Consider the following 24099-nt stretch of genomic DNA (forward strand, 5'->3'; position numbering starts at 1 on the left):
GTCTAGTTTATATTATATATGTTTGATACCTACTACTAGTAAATGATCCTAACCTTTGTTGTTAGTTCCCCTAACTGCCAACGTAAATTTCCCATAGTTCTCCTTTGTTGTTATAGTGCAACAAGCAACCTGGTCTCAGAGAAAGACGTATAGTACTGTACATCCTCCAAGATGTACGATAAGTCATTTCATCCATCTTGTATGCAATTGTACGACCGGGTACGAATATACATCCTGTAATTGGTGTGACACTGTACAACCACAATTCCATTCATAATGCAACCTAATGTAACATTATATATCATACTAAATGAAGTCCACCTATTTACGTACATAATAATACGAATTACCCGGAGACCATGTTGCCCTCACCCACCACCACTTACAGCGTGCATATCCAGTGTGTCCACACTCAGGTCGAAGGCTGTGAGGTTCATGGTTTGGAACACCTCCATGAGCGTCTGTCCCTTGCCTCTCTCCACATGGACAATCTCCCCTGGATACTTCTTCATGGCCCTCTTGATAAACCTCAGCAGGTGTTTCTGGTTCATACAGGATGCGGCGTGGATATGGGTATCCACCTGGGTTTACAAGGAATCACAGACATAGAAGATGGATTAGGGCATTTTATCATGATGCAACCAGAGGATGGGCGTGGTTACAGTCAAGGTATCTTCCTTCCTGCTCTGAGGAGAGTGGTTCCATTCAAGGTTTCTTCCTTCCTGCTCTGAGGAGAGTGGTTCCATTCAAGGTTTCTTCCTTCCTGCTCTGAGGAGAGTGGTTCCATTCAAGGTTTCTTCCTTCCTGCTCTGATGAGAGTGGTTCCATTCAAGGTTTCTTCCTTCCTGCTCTGAGGAGAGTGGTTCCATTCAAGGTTTCTTCCTTCCTGCTCTGAGGAGAGTGGTTCCATTCAAGGTTTCTTCCTTCCTGCTCTGAGGAGAGTGGTTCCATTCAAGGTTTCTTCCTTCCTGCTCTGAGGAGAGTGGTTCCATTCAAGGTTTCTTCCTTCCTGCTCTGAGGAGAGTGGTTCCATTCAAGGTTTCTTCCTTCCTGCTCTGATGAGAGTGGTTCCATTCAAGGTTTCTTCCTTCCTGCTCTGAGGAGAGTGGTTCCATTCAAGGTTTCTTCCTTCCTGCTCTGAGGAGAGTTGTTCCATTCAAAGTTTCTTCCTTCCTGCTCTGAGGAGAGTGGTTCCATTCAAGGTTTCTTAATTCCTGCTCTGAGGAGAGTGGTTCCATTCAAGGTTTCTTCTTTCCTGCTCTGAGGAGAGTCGTTCCATTCAAGGTTTCTTCCTTCCTGCTCTGAGGAGAGTGGTTCCATTCAAGGTTTCTTCCTTCCTGCTCTGATTAATATTCCCCAGGAGCATACGGTACCATCAGAAGTAGACCTAACCTCAGAGAATAACCTAACCTCTGCAATAAGGCTAAATGAATCTGGTCTTCAGCTGGTGATAGCAATTGAGCATGGGGATGAGGTTAAACCACATTAGACACAGTCAGTGATTAGTGATATGCTCACCTTGCATATGTTGCAGACATTCCAGTGTTTCAGGGTTAGGGTTAGGTTTAGGGTTAAGAGGGTGGGACCTTGCATATGTTGCAGACATTCCAGTGTTTCAGGGTTAGGGTTAGGTTTAGGGTTAAGAGGGTGGGACCTTGCATATGTTGCAGACATTCCAGTGTTTCAGGGTTAGGGTTAGGTTTAGGGTTAGCTTTAGAGTTAAGAGGGACCTTGCATACATTGGAGAATTCTCTTTGATAAACTTATATTGCAGACTTCTTGGTGTTACAGGTTTAGGGTTAGATTTAGGGTTAAGTTTAGGGTTAGATTTAGGGTTAAGTTTAAGGTTAGACTTAGGGTTAAGTTTAGGGTTAGATTAGGGTTAGATTTAGGGTTAAATTTAGGGTTAGATTTAGGGTTAGGTTTAGGGTTAGACTTAGGGTTAAGTTTAGGGTTAGACTTAGGGTTAAGTTTAGGGTTAGACTTAGGGTTAAGTTTAGGGTTAGACTTAGGGTTACGTTTAGGGTTAGACTTAGGGTTAAGTTTAGGGTTAGAATTAGGGTTAAATTTAGGGTTAGACTTAGGGTTACGTGGGACTTACCTTGCGTATGTTGTAGAAGTCTCTATGAGGGACTTTCTTCTGAGCTGCCAGCTCCTTCATCTCATTCAGCAAGATGTGCATCTGGAACTTAGAACTCAGGTACTGTAACCGACGGTAACAGAACGACTTCCTGTGGTAGTGAATAAGCACATTGTGTCAAATAAAATCATACGTTATGCCTATAGGTCCATAAAAAAATCTCTATACACTTTACAGTGAAACAATACATGATGAATACTTTTACAGTGGAACAATACATGACCAATACTTTACAGTGGAACAATACATGATGAATACTTTACAGTGGAACAATACATGACCAATACTTTACAGTGAAACAATACATGATGAATACTTTTACAGTGGAACAATACATGACCAATACTTTACAGTGGAACAATACATGACCAATACTTTACAGTGGAACAATACATGACCAATACTTTACAGTGAAACAATACATGATGAATACTTTTACAGTGAAACAATACATGATGAATACTTTACAGTGGAACAATACATGATGAATACTTTACAGTGGAACAATACATTAACAACACTTTACAATGAAACAATACATTAACAACACTTTACAGTGAAACAATACATCAACAACACTTTACAGTGAAACAATACATCAACAACACTTTACAGTGAAACAATACATGAACAACACTTTACAGTGAAACAATACATGAACAACACTTTACAGTGAAACAATACATGATGAATACTTTTACAGTGGAACAATACATGACCAATACTTTACAGTGGAACAATACATGATGAATACTTTACAGTGGAACAATACATGACCAATACTTTACAGTGAAACAATACATGATGAATACTTTTACAGTGGAACAATACATGATGAATACTTTACAGTGGAACAATACATGACCAATACTTTACAGTGGAACAATACATGATGAATACTTTACAGTGGAACAATACATGACCAATACTTTACAGTGGAACAATACATGACCAATACTTTACAGTGGAACAATACATGATGAATACTTTTACAGTGGAACAATACATGATGAATACTTTTACAGTGAAACAATACATGATGAATACTTTACAGTGGAACAATACATGATGAATACTTTACAGTGGAACAATACATGATGAATACTTTACAGTGGAACAATACATGATGAATACTTTACAGTGGAACAATACATTAACAACACTTTACAATGAAACAATACATTAACAACACTTTACAGTGAAACAATACATCAACAACACTTTACAGTGAAACAATACATCAACAACACACTTTAACAACACTTTACAGTGAAAACAATACCAACACTTTACAGTGAAACAATACATCAACAACACTTTACAGTGAAACAATACATGAACAACACTTTACAGTGAAACAATACATGAACAACACTTTACAGTGAAACAAAACATCAACGACACTTTACAGTGAAACAATACATTAACAACACTTTACAGTGAAACAATACATTACCAACACTTTACAGTGAAACAATACATCAACAACACTTTACAGTGACACAACACATTACCAAATAGTTTACAGTGAAACAATACATTAACAATACTTTACAGTGACACATTAAAGACAAAAAAACAAACAAAGAATAAAAGTGTACAAGAGAACAAAACACAGTACATAAGTAAATCAATAAAAGACAGAGTCTGTCTGTGTACAGTACTCACACAGGTCCGTTGATGATGAGAGCCATCATGACGTTCATGTCATTGATGTAGTCCTGTAGGTCTGGATAAGGAAGCTCCAACTCTGTGCTCCTGACATCACAGTGCATGTTTTAAAAGGGACATTATAAGATGATCTACTGTACATGCCATGGGTCAATTCCAAGAATTCAATTCCCAAATCATTATTATTTCCAACAATTTGACAAATTCCACTTTGAATTCAGTTCCCACAGGCTTTCCGGCTGATTATGTCACTGTTCAGATAGCCTAGCTATCCTGGAAATAAAGGAATACAGGTTGAAAGGATTCAAAACAAATCCTACAGTCAATTTTGTATGCAATGTGCATTAAATCCATTAACTGGGAAATACCATATATTCCAATTAAATTAAATTCCAAAGATTAAAATGTGTTTACAATTTCAATTAAATTCCAATTCAAAAAGTTAAAACAAAAAGTTAAATAAACATTTAATTCAATGTAAATTCTCCGATTCATATGTGAATTCAATAATCAAATTATTATTAATTATTATTAATTAAAAAAATAAAAATCGGCCTTGCTACATGCTGATGACAAGTTTTATAACGTATTACAGCAGAATATAATTATTTACACCTGCAGGTTTTAAGTGAAGTGTTACCAAAGCAATTCAAGTGGGAGAAAGATTTAATGGAAGAAACCAATGTCTCACTTCTCCATTGTGTCCTTATTAGTGTAGATGTGGACGACACCGTTTACCATCTTGCAGCCATAGCCTATATCAGGAGGCATACAGGCAGGTTCCTGGTTCTCGTAAGGGTGAGTGGTGGAGACGGGAGGATGGACCGTCTGGTCTAAATCTAGAATACAATAGAGTACAATAGAATGGAATCAAAAATAATAGAATTCAATAGAAAATAATCAAATAGAATAAACTACAATAGAATAGAATCAAATAGAATATAGTACAATAGAATAGAATCAAATAGAATATAGTACAATAGAATATAATTTAAATATAATAGAATACAATAGAACAGAATCAAATAGAATATAGTACAATAGAATAGAATCAAAAAGAATGTAATTCAATAGAATAGAATCAATTAGAATATAATTAAATAGAATATTATAAAATAGAATAGAGTGCAATAGAATAGAATCAAATAGAATAGAATTGAATAGAATCAAATAGAACAGAGTACAATAGAATAGAATCAAAAATAATATAGTACAATAGAATAGAATAAAATAAAATATAATTAAATAGAACAGAATCAAAAAGAAAATAATTAAATAGAAAATAATCAAATAGAATAAAGTACAATAGAATAGAATAAAATGGAATATAGTACAAAATAATAGAATCAAATAGAATAGAATCAAATAGAATAGAGTACAATAGAATACAATCAAATAGAATCTAATTCAAAAGAAAATAATCAAATAGAATAGAGTACAATATAATATAATCAAATAGAATATAGTTAAATAGAATAGAATCAAATAGAATAGAGTAGAGTAGAAAGAATATACTGAACAAAAATATACAGTTGAAGTCAGAAGTTTACATACAACTTTGGAAGTATGCTTGGGGTCATTGTTCATTTGGAAGACCCATTTGCGACCAAGCTTTAACTTCGTGACTGATGTCTTGAGATATTGCTTCAATATATCCACATCATTTTCCTACCTCATGATGCCATCTATTTTGTGAAGTGCAACAGTTACTTCTTGACATGTCTTGAGATGTTGCCTCAATATAGCCACAACATTTTCTTTCTTCATGATGCCATCTATTTTGTGAAGTGCACCAGTCCCTCCTGCAGCAAAGCACCACCACGACATGATGCTGTCACCCCCGTGCTTGACAGTTGGGATGGTGTTCTTCGGCTTGCAATCATCCCCCTTTTTCCTCCAAACATAACGATGGTCATTATGGCCAAACAGTTCTATTTTTGTTTCATCAGACCAGAGGACATGTCTCCCAAAAGTACGATCTCTGTCCCCATGTGCAGTTGCAAACCGTAGTCTGTTTTTTTAGGGCGGTTTTGGTGCAGTGCCTTCTTCCTTGCTGAGTGGCCTTTCAGGTTATGTCGATATAGGACTCGTTTTACTGTGGATATAGATACTTTTGTACCTGTGTCCTCCAGCATCTTCATAATGTCCTTTGCTGTTGTTCTGGGATTGATTTGCACTTTTCGCAACATAGTACGTTCATCTCTAGGTGACAGAATGTGTCTCCTTCCTGAGCGGGATGACGGCTGCGTGGTCCTATGGTGTTTATACTTGCGCACTATTGTTTGTACAGGTGAACGTGGTACCTTCAGGCGTTTGGAAATTGCTCCCAAGGATGAACCAGACTTGTGGAAGTCTACAACAAAAATCTGAGGTCTTGGCTGATTTCTTTAGAATTTCCCATGATGTGAAGCAAAGAGGCAGTGAGTTTGAAGGTAGGCCTTGAAATACATCCACAGGTACACCTCCAATTGACTCAAATAATGTCAAAAAGCTTCCAAAGCCATGATATAATTTTCTGGAATTTTCCAAGCTGTTTAAAGGCACAGTCAACTTAGTATATGTAAACTTCTGACCCACTGGAATTGTGATACAGTGAATTACAAGTGAAATAATATGTCTGTAAACAAAGTAGATGTCCTAATCGGCTTGCAAAATTTTTGGAGTGGTTGAAAAACTAGTTTTAATGACTCCAACCTAAATTTATGTAAACTTCCGATTTCAACTGTAAAATGCAACATGCAACAATTTCAAAGATTTTACTGAGTTACAGTTCATAGAAGGAAATCAATTAAAATAAATTCATTAGGACCTAATGTATGGATTTCACATGACTGGGCAGGGGTACAGCCATGGGTGGCCATAGGATCACCCAATTGGGAGGCAGGTCCACCCACTGGTGAGCCAGGATCAGCCAATTAGAATTTGTTTCCCCCCACAAAAGGGCTTTATTACAGACAACAATACTCCCCCTTCCCCCGCCTCAGATGATCCCACAGATGAAGAAGCCGGATGTGGAGGTCCTGGGCTGGCATGGTTACACGTGGTCTGCGGTTGTGATGCCTGTTGGATGTACTGCCAAATTCTCTAAAATGACGTTGGAGGCGGCTTATGGTAGAGAAATGAACATTACATTCTCTGGCAAAAGCTCTGTTGGACATTCCTGCAGTCAGCATGCCAATTGCACGCTCCCTCAAAATTTGAGACACCTGTGGCATTGTGTTGTGTGACAAAACTGTACATTTTAGAGTGGCCTTTCAATGGCCCCAGCACAAGGTGCACCTGTGCAATGATCATGTTGTTTAATCATCTCCTTGATATGCCACACCTGTCAGGTGAATTTATTATCTTGGCAAAGGTGAAACGCTCACTAACAGGGATGTAAACAAATTTGTGCACAACATTTTAGAGAAATCTGTTTTTTTTTGTGCGTATGGAACATTTCGGGGATCTTTTATTTCAGCTCATGAAAACATGGGACCAACACTTTACATGTTGCGTATATATATATTTTAGTTCAGTATATAATATAATGAAAGTTATTAGTCCGTCAGACACAGAACTTCTTCTTCTTCTTGCTATGGTTCTAATCCCTGCAGATGGGTTGGAATGCCATCGCCATGCCGATGTCCACACTGTATGTCAATGGGGATAATTCTCCCACTGGTCTGTACACTGTGTGACAGTCTGCGCTAGGTGTTGTGAGCGTGCCTGTGTGCCTGTCTGTCTGCCTGTGTTACTCTGCGTGCCTGTGTGCCTGTCTGTCTGCCTGTGTTACTCTGCGTGCCTGTCTGCCTGTCTGTCTGCCTGTCTGTCTGTGTTTCCCTGTGTGTCTGTCCGCCTGTCTGTCTGTCTGTGTTTCTCTGTCTGTCTTCTCTACCTGCAGTAACAGAGGTCTCCGGGATCTCCTCGTATATGCCCATATCTAGAGGTCTGTCACTGAGCTCCTCCAGGTATCTGGCTGTTGTCCGACAGAAGCTCTGCATGGACAGGCCGATGTACTTCTCCCTGATGAACAAGGCCTTCACTACACACTTAGCAGCATCCAGCAGGTCTGTGAAGGGAACCTGGAGAGAGGGGGCGGGGAGAGAGGGCACAGGTTAGCCATTGGACCTTATAATACTTTATTTTACATTGTAATTTTTCAATCATCTTTTTCCTTTTCAACCCACACCCATGAGCTGCCACTGGAACAGTTTTTAGAGGTTAGCTAAGTGCCTTGCTCAAAGGCCCTACAGCAGGATATGGTATGGAGGTTTTTTTGGGGGGGGATATTTCTGTGACCTACCCCACATTTCTCCTCTCCAGAGATGGTGACCCGCTGGTACTCCTTCTCTCCTTCCCGTTCTTTCTCCTTGGGGTACAGGTCCATGAATGCCTGGCTCTGCTCCTTCAGGTATCTAACACAAGACGATAGGCCAGGTGTATTCAAATGTTACCCCACGAGGTCTGGAGACCACTGCATTTCTATTCTACCTGATAATTAATTGCGCCCACCTGATGTCCCAGGTCTAAATCATCCCCTGATTAGAGGGCTAGAATGAAGAAAAAAAACTATGGACTGTCTCCGAGGACCAGAGTTGAATATGAGGGTGATAGGGGAAGAGAAACGGTTCATAGACAAGACTGTGTTAGCCAGCTGAGCTAAAACCTAGACTGTAAACTGTATGAGAGATAGACTATATGTGACCGACCAGGGTACCCTGCATGCCACAAGACTCTGTTAGCCTGCTGAGCTAAAGCCAATGCATTAGCTAGCGGAGTTAATGCGAGTCTCCTTACTGTACTCGCTCTAGGTCAGTAGCTAAAGGAGCTAATGTGGGTCTCCTTACTGTACTCACTCTAGGTCAGTAGCTAGCAGAGCTAATGTGAGTATCCTTACTGTACTCACTCTAGGTCAGTAGCTAAAGGAGCTAATGTGAGTCTCCTTACTGTACTCACTCTAGGTCAGTAGCTAGCAGAGCTAATGTGAGTATCCTTACTGTACTCACTCTAGGTCAGTAGCTAAAGGAGCTAATGTGAGTCTCCTTACTGTACTCACTCTAGGTCAGTAGCTAGCAGAGCTAATGTGAGTATCCTTACTGTACTCACTCTAGGTTAGTAGCTAAAGGAGCTAATGTGAGTCTCCTTACTGTACTCACTCTAGGTCAGTAGCTAGCAGAGCTAATGTGAGTATCCTTACTGTACTCACTCTAGGTCAGTAGCGCTGTCAGTCTTCATTAGCTCCTGTTTGGCTCGCAGAAGGATATTTGGCTCAAACCTGTAGAAGACATAATGAAAAGCTTTTTTAGAGACTTCAACATGATCCCATTGGGATCCATGATGACTTGTTGCTGACTACTAATTCTCTCTCCCCTTTCTCAATTCAATTCAATTCAAGGGCTTTATTGGCATGGGAAACATGTGTTAACATTGCCAAAGCAAGTGAGGTAGATAACATATAAAGTGAATATATAAAGTGAAATAAACAATAAAAATTAACAGTAAACATTACACATACAGAAGTTTCAAAACAATAAAGACATTACAAATGTCATGTTATATATATACAGTGTTTTAACAATGTACAAATGGTTAAAGTACACAAGATAAAATAAATAAGCATAAATATGGGTTGTATTTACAATGGTGTTTGTTCTTCACTGGTTGTCCTTTTCTCATGGCAACAGGTCACAAATCTTGCTGCTGTGATGGCACAATGTGGAATTTCACCCAGTAGATATGGGAGTTTATCAAAATTGTATTTGTTTTCGAATTCTTTGTGGATCTGTGTAATCTGAGGGAAATATGTCTCTCTAATATGGTCATACATTGGGCAGGAGGTTAGGAAGTGCAGCTCAGTTTCCACCTCATTTTGTGGGCAGTGAGCACATAGCCTGTCTTCTCTTGAGAGCCATGTCTGCCTTCGGCGGCCTTTCTCAATAGCAAGGCTATGCTCACTGAGTCTGTACATAGTCAAAGCTTTCTTTAATTTTGGGTCAGTCACAGTGGTCAGGTATTCTGCCGCTGTGTACTCTCTGTTTAGGGCCAAATAGCATTCTAGTTTGCTCTGTTTTTTTGTTAATTCTTTTCAATGTGTCAAGTAATTCTCTTTTTGTTTTCTCATGATTTGGTTGGGTCTAATTGTGCTGCTGTCCTGGGGCTCTGTAGAGTGTGTTTGTGTTTGTGAACAGAGCCCCAGGACCAGCTTGCTTAGGGGACTCTTCTCCAGGTTCATCTCTCTGTAGGTGATGGCTTTGTTATGGAAGGTTTGGGAATCGCTTCCTTTTAGGTGGTTATAGAATTTAACGTCTCTTTTCTGGATTTTGATAATTAGTGGGTATCGGCCTAATTCTGCTCTGCATGCATTATTAGGTGTTCTACGTTGTACACGGAGGATATTTTTGCAGAATTCTGCATGCAGAGTCTCAATTTGGTGTTTGTCCCATTTTGTGAAGTCTTGGTTGGTGAGCGGACCCCAGACCTCACAACCATAAAGGGCAATGGGCTCTATGACTGATTCAAGTATTTTTAGCCAAATCCTAATTGGTATGTTGAAATGTATGTTCCTTTTGATGGCATAGAATGCCCTTCTTGCCTTGTCTCTCAGATCATTCACAGCTTTGTGGAAGTTACCTGTGGCGCTGATGTTTAGGCCAAGGTATGTATAGTTTTTTGTGTGCTCTAGGGCAACAGTGTCTAGATGGAATTTGTATTTGTGGTCCTGGTGACTGGACCTTTTTTGGAACACCATTATTTTGGTCTCACTGAGATTTACTGTCAGGGCCCAGGTCTGACAGAATCTGTGCATAAGATCTAGGTGCTGCTGTAGGCCCTCCCTGGTTGGTGACAGAAGCACTAGGAGGGATGGAGACAGAGGGTGAGGAAGGTTTTCTAGGGCGAGGAGGGAGGGCTTAAGATGCAGTCTCACCCCACGAAGGAAGAAATGGGCCAATTTTAACCGGTTGTTTGTGTAGGATTTTATAATGTAGACAGAGATCAGTTTGTATAGGACCCTCATGCCAAATTGAGGGAGACACGGACCTTTATTTCCTTTGTTTGGTATTTAGTATGGTCAGGGCGTGAGTTGGGTGGGCAGTCTATGTTTGTTTTTCTATGTTTTGGGGTATTTCTATGTTTCGGCCTAGTATGGTTCTCAATCAGAGGCAGGTGTCATTAGTTGTCTCTGATTGAGAATCATACTTAGGTAGCCTGGGTTTCACTGTGTGGGGGTAATTGTTCCTGTCTCTGTGTTTGCACCAGATAGGACTGTTTAGGTTTTCGCACATTTATGCCCCCTAGTGTTCACATCTTTTTTTAAAAATGAATCAATATACACGCACATTTTGGTCTTCACACCACAGGAAAACCCTCAGAATCACCCACCACAGACAGGATGCATCGTGGTAAGCCAGCAAAAGCATCAACATGTATATGGACAACGGAAGATTGGAAGGTAAAGGACCCTGGGCACAGCCTGGAGAATATCGCCGCCCCAAAGAAGAGCTGGAGGCAGCGAAGGCGGAGAGGCGCTGGTATGAGGAGGCAGCACGGCGGCGTGGATGGAAGCCCGAGAGTCAGCCCCAAAAATTTCTTGGGGGTGGCACACAGGAAGTGTGGTGAAGCCAGGTAGGAGACCTGCGCCAACTTCCTGTGCTTACCGGGGGGCTGGAGAGACCAGGCAGGCACCGTGTTATGCTGTGAAGCGCACGGTGTCCCCAGTGCGGGTGCATAGCCCGGTGCGGTACATTCCAGCTCCGCGTATCGGCCGGGCTAGAGTGGGCATCGAGCCAAGTGCCATGAAGCCGGCTCTACGCATCTGGTCTCCAGTGCGTCTCCTTGGGCCGGCTTACATGGCACCAGCCTTGCGCACGGTGTCCCCGGTTCGCCTGCATAGCCCAGTGCGGGCTATTCCACCTGGCCGCACTGGCAGGGCCACCGGGACCATTCAACCGGGTAAGGTTGGGCAGGCTTGGTGCTCAAGAGCTCCAGTGCGCCTGCAGGGTCCGGTCTATCCGTCACCACCTCCACGCACCAGCCCTCCAGTGACAGCCCCCCGCACCAGGCTGTCTCTCCGGCTCATCCTTACAGAGGCTCCCGCCTCTCCAGCGCTGCCAGAGCCTTCCTCCTCTCCAGCGCAGCCGGAGTCTCCCGCCTGTTCGGCGCTACCAGAGCTCCCGCCCCTCAGTCCAGAGGCGCCAGAGCTACTCAGTCCAGCGCTATCAGAGCCTTCCTCTCCAGCGTTGCCGGAGCTTCCCGTCTGCCCAGCGTTGCCGGAGCTTCCCGTCTTCCCAGTGCCATCTGAGCTACCCATCTGCCCAGCGCCGCCTGAATCACCCGTCTGCCCAGCGCCGCCTGAGCCACCCGTCTGCCCAGCGCCGCCTGAGCCACCCGTCTGCCCAGCGCCGCCAGTCTGCAAGGGGCCGCCTGTGCCGCCAGTCTGCAAGGGGCCGCCTGTGCCGCCAGTCTGCAAGGGGCCGCCAGTCTGCAAGGGGCCGCCAGTCAGCCAGGGGCCGCCAGTGCCGCCAGTCAGCCAGGGGCCGCCAGTGCCGCCAGTCGGCCCAGAGCCGCCAGAGCCCCTCGGCCAAGAGCTTCCGCCCCTCTGTCCAGAGCTTCCGCCCCTCTGTCCCGAGCTTCCGCCCCTCTGTCCCGAGCTTCCGCCCCTCTGTCCCGAGCTTCCGCCCCTCTGTCCCGAGCTTCCGCCCCTCTGTCCCGAGCTTCCGCCCCTCTGTCCCGAGCTGCCCCTCAGTCCAGTGGGGTCATTTAGAGGGGTCGCCATGGTTAGGAGGCCATGGAAGCAGACAATAAGCCAGAGCCGCCACCGCGGACAGACGCCCACCCAGACCCTCCCCTATAGGTTAAGGTTTTGCGGCCGGAGTCTGCACCTTTGGGGGGGGGGTACTGTCACGTTCTGACCTTTATTTTCTTTGTTTTCTATTTGAGATTTTTAGATTTGATAGGGAAGCTGAGAGGTCAAATACACTGTTAAGATTTTCTACTGCCAAGTTTACACCTTCACTATTACAGTGGAACGTTTTACCCAGGAAATTGTCTAAAAGGGATTGAATTTGTTGTTGCCTAATTGTTTTTTGGTAGGTTTCCAAACTGCATTCCTTCCATCTATAGCATTTCTTAATGTTACTCAGTTCCTTTGGCTTTGATGCCTCATGATTGAGTATTGCTCTGTTTAAGTAGACTGTGATTTTGCTGTGGTCTGATAGGGGTGCCAGTGGGCTGACTGTGAACGCTCTGAGAGACTCTGGGTTGAGGTCAGTGATAAAGTAGTCTACAGTACTACTGACAAGAGATGAGCTATATGTGTACCTACCATAGGAGTCCCCTCGAAGCCTACCATTGACTATGTGCATACCCAGCGTGCGACAGAGCTGCAGGAGTTGTGACCCGTTTTTGTTGGTTATGTTGTCATAGTTGTGCCTAGGGGGGCATATGTGGGAGGGAATGCTGTCACCTCCAGGCAGGTGTTTGTCCTCTCTTCTCTTCCTCTCTGTCTCCCTCCCTCTCCCTCCCCCCCGCCCTTCCTCTCTGTCTCTCTCCCTCCCTTCCTCTCTCCCTCCCTCCCTCCCTCCCCCAACCTTCCTCTCTGTCTCCATCCCTCCCCCGCCCTTCCTCTCTGTCTCCCTCCCTCCCTCTCTTACTTGACATCCTGGCTGATCTGTCTCTCTAATCGTTGTCGTCTCTCCTCCAGCTGTTCTATGGGACTGTCCTCAGGGAACTCATAAGGGGCGCTGAGCATATCACACTCTGCTAAGCTGCGAGAGAACAGCTCCTACATGGAGAACAGAGAGAGTAGCTTGTTTAGAGCTTGTTTGGAAATAAGTTACATTTTTGTTATTAACGGTTTTCAATTCAATTTATCCACCTGTGTGGCTGGAATTGTATTGTTAAATGATCACAAATTCCATTCTTTCTATCTCACTTACCTCAGCAATTTCTTTGTACTTGCCGTCCATGGAGGTGCGTAGGTCAATTGTCTGTTTCAGCACCACGGGGATCCCTGGCAAAGAATGCTGGGAAGTCAGGAAGTGGCGGGCACCTCGGCGGTCAACTAGAGAGAGAGAGAGATGAAAGAAAGAAAGAAAGAAAGAAAGAAAGAAAGAAAGAAAGAAAGAAAGAAAGAACAGAAGGAAGGAAGGAAGAAAGAAAGAAAGAAAGAAAGAAAGAAAGAAAGAAAGAAAGAAAGAAAGAAAGAAAGAAAGGAAGGAAGGAAGGAAGGAAGGAAGGAAGGAAGGACAGAGAGAGATAGAGAGTGATAAAGAGAGAGAGGAAGAAGATTGTTATGCCGATCTGCACCGTGCCAAATCAGATGTTTCCAAGATCAGGTTTCTTTCCCCTTTTTACTAAGCTTAGCCTACTCCACAGTTCATAAACCCGGAAGGCACAGAAGCCACATACGCTTGTTACTCTCAGCCTGACGACGGTCAGGACAATATACAGAGCAGAGCCAAAACAGTAACCCAGCCCAGTGCTGGAGGTCTGAAAGCTGTTTTTTCCTTGATCACACACTTTCCATAGATCGATATTTAGGGTATATATGGACCGATTTAATCGAAAAAAAGACCCAATAGTGATGTTTATGGGACATCTAGGAGTGCCAACAAAGAAGATCGTCAAAGGTAATGAATGTTTTATATTTTATTTCTGCGTTTTGTGTAGCGCCGGCTATGCTAATTATTTTGTTTACATCCCCTTCGGGTATTTCGGGGTGTTGCATGCTATCAGATAATAGCTTCTCATGCTTTCGCCGAAAAGCATTTTAAAAATCTGACTTGTTGGCTGGATTCACAACGAGTGTAGCTTTAATTCAGTACCCTGCATGTGTGTTTTAATGAACGTTTGAGTTTTAATGAGTGCTATTAGCATTTAGCTTAGCGCATTTGCATTTCCAGATGGCTAGATGCGTGCGTGTCGGGTCGACTTAAGAGGCTAGTGATATATTTTACATCATTTCCCATCAATTACCATTATTAAAGTGGCTGGAGTTGAGTCAGTGTGTTGGCAGCAGCCACTCAATATTAGTGGTGGCTGTTTAACAGTCTGATGGCCTTGAGATAGAAGCTGTTTTTCAGTCTCTCGGTCCCAGCTTTGATGCACCTGTACTGACCTCGCCTTCTGGATGATAGCGGGGTGAACAGGCAGTGGCTCGGGTGGTTGTTGTCCTTGATGATCTTTATGGCCTTCCTGTGACATCGGGTGGTGTAGGTGTCCTGGAGGGCAGGTAGTTTGCCCCCGGTGATGCGTTGTGCAGACCTCACTACCCTCTGGAGAGCCTTACGGTTGAGGGTGGAGTAGTTGCCGTACCAGGCGGTGATACAGCCCGACAGGATGCTCTCGATTGTGCATCTGTAGAAGTTTGTGAGTGCTTTTGGTGACAAGCCGAATTGAGGTTGAAGAGGCGCTGCTGCGCCTTCTTCACGATGCTGTCTGTGTGGGTGGACCAATTCAGTTTGTCTGTGATGTGTACGCCGAGGAACTTAAAACTTACTACCCTCTCCACTACTGTCCCATCAATGTGGATAGGGGGGTGTTCCCTCTGCTGTTTCCTGAAGTCCACAATCATCTCCTTAGTTTTGTTGACGTTGAGTGTGAGGTTATTTTCCTGACACCACACTCCGAGGGCCCTCACCTCCTCCCTGTAGGCCGTCTCGTCGTTGTTGGTAATCAAGCCTACCACTGTTGTGTCGTCCGCAAACTTGATGATTGAGTTGGAGACGTGCGTGGCCATGCAGTCGTGGGTGAACAGGGAGTACAGGAGAGGGCTCAGAACGCACCCTTGTGGGGCCCCAGTGTTGAGGATCAGCGGGGTGGAAATGTTGTTGCCTACCCTCACCACCTGGGGGCAGCCCATCAGGAAGTCCAGTACCCAGTTGCACAGGGCGGGGTCGAGACCCAGGGTCTCGAGCTTGATGACGAGCTTGGAGGGCACTATGGCGTTAAATGCAGAGCTGTAGTCGATGAACAGCATTCTCACATAGGTATTCCTCTTGTCCAGATGGGTTAGGGTAGTGTGCAGTGTGGTTGAGATTGCATCGTCTGTGGACCTATTTGGGCGGTAAGCAAATTGGAGTGGGTCTAGGGTGTCAGGTAGGGTGGAGGTGATATGGTCCTTGACTAGTCTCTCAAAGCACTTCATGATGACGGAAGTGAGTGCTACGGGGCGGTAGTCGTTTAGCTCAGTTACCTTAGCTTTCTTGGGAACAGGAACAATGGTGGCCCTCTTGAAGCATGAGGGAAGAACAGACTGGGATAGGGATTGATTGAATATGTCCGTAAACACACCAGCCAGCTGGTCTGCGCATGCTCTGAGGGCGCGGCTGGGGATGCCGTCTGGGCCTGCAGCCTTGCGAGGGTTGACACGTTTAAATGTTTTCCTCACGTCGGCTGCAGTGAAGGAGAGTCTGCATGTTTTAGTTGCGGGCCGTGTCAGTGGCACTGTATTGTCCTCAAAGCGGGCAAAAAAGTAATTTAGTCTGCCTGGGAGCAAGACATCCTGGTCCGTGACTGGGCTGGTTTTCTTTTTGTAAGCCGTGATTGACTGTAGACCCTGCCACATACCTCTTGTGTCTGAGCCGTTGAATTGAGATTCTACTTTGTCTCTATACTGACGCTTAGCTTGTTTGATTGCCTTGCGGAGGGAATAGTTACACTGTTCGTATTCGGTCATGTTTCTGGTCACCTTGCCCTGATTAAAGGCAGTGGTTCAGGCTTTCAGTTTCACGCGAATGCTGCCATCAATCCACGGTTTCTGGTTTGGGAATGTTTTAATCGTTGCTATGGGAACGACATCTTCAACGCACGTTCTAATGAACTCGCTCACCGAATCAGCGTATTCGTCAATGTTGTTGTCTGACGCAGTACGAAACATATCCCAGTCCACGTGATGGAAGCAGTCTTGGAGTGTGGAATCAGATTGGTCGGACCAGCGTTGAACAGACCTCAGCGCGGGAGCTTCTTGTTTTAGTTTATGTCTGTAGGCAGGGATCAACAAAATGGAGTCGTGGTCAGCTTTTCCGAAAGGAGGGCGGGGCAGGGCCTTATATGCGTCGCGGAAGTTAGAATAGCAGTGATCCAAGGTTTTTCCAGCCCTGGTTGCGCAATCGATATGCTGATAAAATTTAGGGAGTCTTGTTTTCAGATTAGCCTTGTTAAAATCCCCAGCTACAATGAATGCAGCCTCCGGATAAATGGATTCCAGTTTGCAAAGAGTCAAATAAAGTTCGTTCAGAGCCATCGATGTGTCTGCTTGGGGGGGAATATATACGGCTGTGATTATAATCGAAGAGAATTCCCTGGGAAGATAATGCGGTCGACATTTGATTGTGAGGAATTCTAAATCAGGTGAACAGAAGGACTTGAGTACCTGTATGTTGTTATGATCACACCACGTCACGTTAACCATGAAGCATACGCCCCCGCCCCTCTTCTTACCAGAAAGATGTTTGTTTCTGTCGGCGCGATGCGTGGAGAAACCAGCTGGCTGCACCGATTCCACTAGCGTCTCTCCAGTGAGCCATGTTTCTGTGAAGCAAAGAACGTTACAGTCTCTGATGTCCCTCTGGAATGCTACCCTTGCTCGGATTTCATCAACCTTGTTGTCAATAGACTGGACATTGGCGAGAAGAATGCTAGGGAGTGGTGCACGATGTGCCCGTCTCCGGAGTCTGACCAGAAGACCGCTCCGTTTCCCCCTTTTACGAAGTCGTTTTTTTGGGTTGCCGGCTGGGATCCATTCTGTTGTCCTGGGTGAAAGGCAGTACACAGGATCCGCTTCGCGAAAGTCATATTCTTGGTCGTACTGATGGTGAGTTGACGCTGCTCTTATGTTCAGTAGTTCTTCTCGACTGTATGTAATGAAACCTAAGATGACCTGGGGTACTAATGTAAGAAATAACACGTAAAAAAACAAAAAACTGCATAGTTTCCTAGGAACGCGAAGCGAGGCGGCCATCTCTGTCGGCGTCAGAAGTCAGCCTACCGGACAGCCCAACAGACAGCCAGACAGCCTACCAGACAGCCCAACAGACAGCCATACAGCCAGCCAGACAGACAGCCAGACAGCCAGCCAGACAGACAGCCAGACAGCCCAACAGACAGCCATACAGCCCACCAGACAGACAGAGAGCCAGACAGCCAGCCAGACAGACAGACAGCCAGGCAGACAGCCAGACAGCCAGGCAGACAGCCAGACAGCCAGACAGGCAGGCAGGCAGACAGACAGCCAGACAGACAGACAGCCAGCCAGACAGCCAGACAGCCAGACATCCAGACAGACAGACAGACAGCCAGCCAGACAGCCAGACAGCCAGACAGACAGACAGACAGACAGACAGCCAGACAGCCAGACAGACAGACAGACAGATGGATATGGTATTTACAACGACAGCGTGTTGTAGGGAACAGTGGGTTAACAGCCTTGTTCAGGGGCAGAACGACAGATACCGTGGGACTCGAGATCTATACCAATGTGCGTTGAAACTGTTCTGGCTCGTGATGACCACCAACGCCCTATTTACGTTGATGTTTCCTTTATTTTGACTGTTACCTCTGCGTGTGTGTGGAGGGCAGTATGCTTCCAGTGGCAATAATAGCAGCGCTAAGACCAATGGGCCTGTATGTATCGGATCCCCTAATGGCTGCTATATTTAGATAATCTAATGGTTACGTAACTCCCCATCCACACAATACACACCAAGGAGAGACTCGTCCCCAGCAGGCACGTTTCACACAGTGCTACATTTTGTACTTGGCTCTACAGGGTAGCATCCATTATGGCTCTACAGGGTAGCATCCATTATGGCTCAACAGGGTAGCATCCATTATGGCTCTACAGGGTAGCATACATTATGGCTCTACAGGGTAGCATCCATTATGGCTCTACAGGGTAGCATCCATTATGGCTCTACAGGGTAGCATCCATTATGGCTCTACAGGGTAGCATCCATTATGGCTCTACAGGGTAGCATCCATTATGGCTCTACAGGGTAGCATCCATTATGGCTCTACAGGGTAGCATCCATTATGGCTCTACAGGGTAGCATCCATTATGGCTCAACAGGGTAGCATCCATTATGGCTCTACAGGGTAGCATACATTATGGCTCTACAGGGTAGCATCCATTATGGCTCTACATGGTAGCATCCATTATGGCTCTACAGGGTAGCATCCATTATGGCTCTACAGGGTAGCATCCATTATGGCTCTACAGGGTAGAATCCATTATGGCTCTACAGGGTATCATCCATTATGGCTCTACAGGGTAGCATCCATTATGGCTCTACAGGGTAGCATCCATTATGGCTCTACAGGGTAGCATCCATTATGGCTCTACAGGGTAGCATCCATTATGGCTCTACAGGGTAGCATCCATTATGGCTCTACAGGGTAGCATCCATTATGGCTCTACAGGGTAGCATCCATTATGGCTCTACAGGGTAGCATCCATTATCGCTCTACAGGGTAGCATCCATTATGGCTCTACAGGGACACAGTTGGAAGAGATAAATGGTATCATGACAATAATCTGTACGGATCATAGATTCTGCTTGTACTATATGGAACCTCAGGTAATCAAATCTCAGATTTACCAATAACTTAGATTTGACCCGGAAACACAACAATGCCCCTGCAAAATCATTGACTAGGACAATCAGTCAATCATGTCTCCAGTTAATACAAAACATTGGTGCCTAGAATCATATCTTGAGTAGACTGTGGAACATAACATTGGTGCTCAGAAACATATATTGAGTAGAGTGTGGAACATAACATTGGTGCCCATAAACATATATTGAGTAGAGTGTGGAACATAACATTGGTGCTCAGAAACATATATTGAGTAGAGTATGGAACATAACTGACCTGACCTCTCTGTTCTATCTCACCTGAAACTCGTGTTGTTGTCGTCAACAGTCCTCAGGGAGGGATGACGATTAAATGAAAACCATCTAATACTAAGAACTGATACTAAGGAGAGTAAAGGTCAAAAGTGAAGGGTCGTCGCTTCCTGTTGTTAGGTTCTTATTTTTTTAGAGTAAGTAACTCACGGACACTAGAGAACCTTTAACCAAGTTTAATTCTTCCCAAATTTTCTGTACAGCTGTAATTCAGACAGCAAAATATTTCTCACCATCACAGTTATATATATCCCTCTTAAGACATTGGTTCAACAGTAAAAGGGTACAGGATACCAAACCCTTATTACTCCCTTAAGGGGATGTGACCTCATCTCCTGACCTCAACCCCTCCTTCACCTAATCCACAGATGTCCATCTGTCTTTCCTGCATCAACACGGTTTTCTCCTCCCGTCCACCAAAACACATTCCAAAGCCACTCTGTATTTCTACAGATCTCACTCCTTAATATACGATGCGTCTGCTCTATCATGTCCTTAATATCTCAATGTTCAAAATATCGACACTGTATAATCAACCTCCTCAAAGAGAGGGCTGACCTCTGAACTCGTTCACACTACTGGTTTCCTGTTTTTGAGTTTTAGACGTTTCCAACAACACTCAGATCGTTGTGTCAAGTCCAAACCTGTACAGCTGTGGCTCCGGTGTCTCAGCGGATTAGAGCGTGGAGCCGGCAACACCATGGGGTTGTGGGTATTCATCAACGAGTATGTTTCCATTGACCATCAGCAGTAATGATAGCAAAGAGATTACTGATGCCATAGACTTGTGCAGCTAAGACTGCCACAATGCACCAGTTTCTACTCCGGGCGGGAGTATTATATTCCTACCGAAATATTACACAAGTCACTTTCTGGCGACAGGGTAGCAGAGGGTGAGGGAGAGAGGAGGAGAGAGAGAGAGAAGAGATAGCTAAAGAGGAGAGAGATAGTGAGGGAGAGAGGAGAGAGAGAGTGTGAGGGAGAGAGGAGAGAGAGAGAGAGAAGAGATAGCTAAAGAGGAGAGAGATAGCTAGAGATAGTTAACCATCAACGAGTATGTTTCCATTGACCATCAGCAGTAATGATAGCAAAGAGATTACTGATGCCATAGACTTGTGCAGCTAAGACTGCACAATATATAGACTGCACAATATATAGTATTATATTTCTACCGGAATATTACACAAGTCACTTTCTGGCGACAGGGTAGCAGAGGGTGAGGGTGAGGGAGAGAGGAGAGAGGAGAGAGAGAGAGGGGGAGGGATAGAGTAGAGAGAGAGAGAGAGAGGGAGAGAGTAGAGAGAGAGAGAGAGAGGAGAGAGTAGAGAGAGAGAGAGAGAGAGAGAGAGAGAGAGAGAGAGAGAGAGGGAGAGAGTAGAGAGAGAGAGAGAGGGTGAGGGAGAGAGGAGAGAGAGAGAGAGAGGGTGAGGGAGAGAGAGAGAGAGAGAGAGAGAGAGAGAGAGAGAGAGTGAGGGGGAGAGAGAGAGAGAGAGAGAGAGGTGAAGGAGAGAGGAGAGATAGCTAAAGAGGAGAGAGATAGCTAGAGATAGTTAACCAGCAGGGAGAAGGTGTTTAATAGGGGAGGAGAGAAATAGATAGCTAGCGTTGTTTTGTTTGTATGGGATCAGGATATCGAAGGATTAGCTACATTTACATTTACATTTAAGTCATTTAGCAGACGCTCTTATCCAGGGCGACTTACAAATTGGTGCGTTCACCTTATGACAGCTAGACTGGTCCAAGATCTGTTTGTGGTGTCTTAACACATCCATAGGAGCTGACTACAGAGCACAAACAGATCTGGGACCAGGCAAGATGTTTAGAGGAGAGAGATCGCTATCTAGCTAGCATTGTTTTGTTTGTCTGGTATCAGGGTAGTGATGCGTGCCTCTCTCCTCTCTGCCTGTTATATCCTGCAGCTGCGTGTCCTGATGAGACACTAATCTGTGCCCTGACTAAACATGTCAAACACAGTTTCTCTCTCCAGATAGGCTCACACGAAGAGAGAGAGAGAGAGGGATGGTGGGAAGGAGAGAGAGAGGGAGCGAGATACACACACACACACACACACACACACACACACACACACACACACACACACACACACACACACACACACACACGTACTTCCCCTGTCCTCTTCATTCTCTGTCATGTCATACATACACAGAACTGGTCCTGTAGATCCATCCACTCTCCCTCTGTCTCTCTTTCTGTCCCGGTGTCTGTGTATCTGTCTGCCCCCCCACCCCTGTTTCTGCCTGGTTTGGCCCAGCTGTCTAGCAGTCTCTGCTGCTCTTCCTTCCTCATTTAAATGCCTGTGACATCGATCTGGACCGTACCATGTGGTGTAGCGGGGCGCGGGGGGGCAGGGACAGGCTGCATCACTCAGGAAAAAGGCTGGAGTCCCTGTTTCTCTCAAATCAACTCCCCTCTATCTCATCGTTTGCTGTCCCACATGTTTTAATTTGCTCAGGGGAAGGTTGAGGTAGCCTGTGTTCATTTGTGTGTGTGTGTGTGTGTGTGTGTGTGTGTTTGTGTGTATGAGACGTGCTTGCAGAGAGCCAGAGGTCATCCAAGAGATGGTTGCTTAATTAAAAAAAGACCACACCCTCATCCTACCCCTTTCCTCATACTGTATGAATGAAATTAAAATGGGCCACTGTGTATTAATTTCCCCCTCCTGTCATTGGTGGAGCTTCTGTCGTCTGCAGTGCAGTGATGTGGTCTCCTGATGTAAATACTATGCCGGAAATAAGATAATGCAAAAGTAGAAATTTTTCACATGTGCATTTTCACGACACAGAGACACATTGTGAGGTAAACAAACACACGATAACGTAGTAAGATTTGCAGGCATCATTATCTCTGGTAACACTTTACTTGACACCCAGCGCCATAACACGTCATAACCACGTCATAACCACGCCATAACCACGTCATAACCACGCCATAACCACGTCATAACCACGCCATAACCACGTCATAACCACGCCATAACCACGCCATAACCACGCCATAACCACGCCATAACCACGTCATAACCACGCCATAACCACGCCATAACCACGCCATAACCACATCATAACCACGCCATAACCACGCCATAACCACATCATAACCACATCATAACCACACCATAACCACGCCATAACCACGCCATAACCACGTCATAACCACGTCATAACCACATCATAACCACGTCATAACCACGTCGTAACCACGGCATAACCACGCCATAACCACGCCATAACAACGTCATAACCACGTCGTAACCACGCCATAACCATGTCATAACCACGCCATAACCACGCCATAACCATATCATAACCACGTCAATACACTTCATAACCATGCCATAACCACGCCATAACCATATCATAACCACGTCAATACACGCCATAACCATGCCATAACCACGCATAACCACGCCATAACCACGTCATAACCACGCCATAACCACGTCATAACCACATCATAACCACGCCATAACCACGCCATAACCACGCCATAACCACGTCATAATATGTTGTAACAGCTGACATTACTTGTCATAACCACGTCATAACCACGCCATAACCACGCCATAACCACGTCATAACCACGTCATAACCACGTCATAACCACGCCATAACAACGTCATAACCACGTCATAATATGTTGTAACAGCTGACATAGCTTGTCATAACCTGTCATAATATGGCCATAACACTGGCATGACCAATATATTTATCACCTGTTGTGACACATACATTGCGTTATTCTACGGCTGGTTATGACACCTACGTAAGACTATATTTTATCAAATGTGTTTTTTCCCCCCAAGAAGTTCCCTTTCATTTGAAAGTTGTTTTTTCCCCCAGCCAAGAAGTTCCCTTTCATTTGAAAGTTGTTTTTTCCCCCAGCCAAGAAGTTCCCTTTCATTTGAAAGTTGTTTTTTCCCCAGCCAAGAAGTTCCCTTTCATTTGAAAGTTGTTTTTTCCCCCAGCCAAGAAGTTCCCTTTCATTTGAAAGTTGTTTTTTCCCCCAGCCAAGAAGTTCCCTTTCATTTGAAAGTTGTTTTTTCCCCCAGCCAAAAAGTTCCCTTTCATTTGAAAGTTGTTTTTTCCCCCAGCCAAGAAGTTCCCTTTCATTTGAAAGTTGTTTTTTCCCCCAGCCAAGAAGTTCCCTTTCATTTGAAAGTTGTTTTATTTGATACATTTTTTTTTAAACTATTTTGTTGTTGTTTTAATGAATTCTTCTACAGGTTTAGCAGCCACATTAGCAGCTAATTAGCGTTTAATTTAGGGTGATAAAGGGGAATATATTGGTCAAAGTCACCTTGTCCCGTAGACATTTACGTGGTTATCAAAACATCACGTCAGGGTAAAGCCTACACAAAGCACAAGCCTTATTTTAAGT

General features: G+C 44.5%; 1 protein-coding gene across 3 annotated transcripts in view; it reads right to left on the reverse strand.

Annotated features, from left to right (window-relative positions):
- Nucleotides 1-353: 353 nt before the first annotated feature.
- The window catches only part of LOC115132655 (AMP deaminase 2-like), a 47931-nt gene continuing 24185 nt past the window's right edge, over nucleotides 354-24099 (reverse strand). The window contains exons 1-10 of one of the 3 annotated variants that reach the window (XM_065015663.1): nucleotides 21865-21952; nucleotides 13729-13853; nucleotides 13444-13574; nucleotides 9000-9068; nucleotides 8097-8208; nucleotides 7689-7875; nucleotides 4503-4650; nucleotides 3809-3898; nucleotides 2102-2231; nucleotides 354-581 (exon numbers count right to left, since the gene is read on the reverse strand). In XM_065015663.1, coding sequence (XP_064871735.1) covers nucleotides 369-581; nucleotides 2102-2231; nucleotides 3809-3898; nucleotides 4503-4650; nucleotides 7689-7875; nucleotides 8097-8208; nucleotides 9000-9068; nucleotides 13444-13574; nucleotides 13729-13758 — 1110 coding nt within the window. In that variant the 5' untranslated portion in view covers nucleotides 13759-13853; nucleotides 21865-21952 and the 3' untranslated portion in view covers nucleotides 354-368. Of the gene's footprint in view, nucleotides 582-2101; nucleotides 2232-3808; nucleotides 3899-4502; nucleotides 4651-7688; nucleotides 7876-8096; nucleotides 8209-8999; nucleotides 9069-13443; nucleotides 13575-13728; nucleotides 13854-21825; nucleotides 21953-24099 lie in introns of those variants that run through there. The other 2 variants (XM_065015662.1, XM_065015661.1) reach the window with 2 other exon arrangements.

The sequence above is a fragment of the Oncorhynchus nerka genome, unplaced genomic scaffold (assembly GCF_034236695.1).
Source record: "Oncorhynchus nerka isolate Pitt River unplaced genomic scaffold, Oner_Uvic_2.0 unplaced_scaffold_1356, whole genome shotgun sequence".
NCBI lineage: Eukaryota > Metazoa > Chordata > Actinopteri > Salmoniformes > Salmonidae > Oncorhynchus > Oncorhynchus nerka.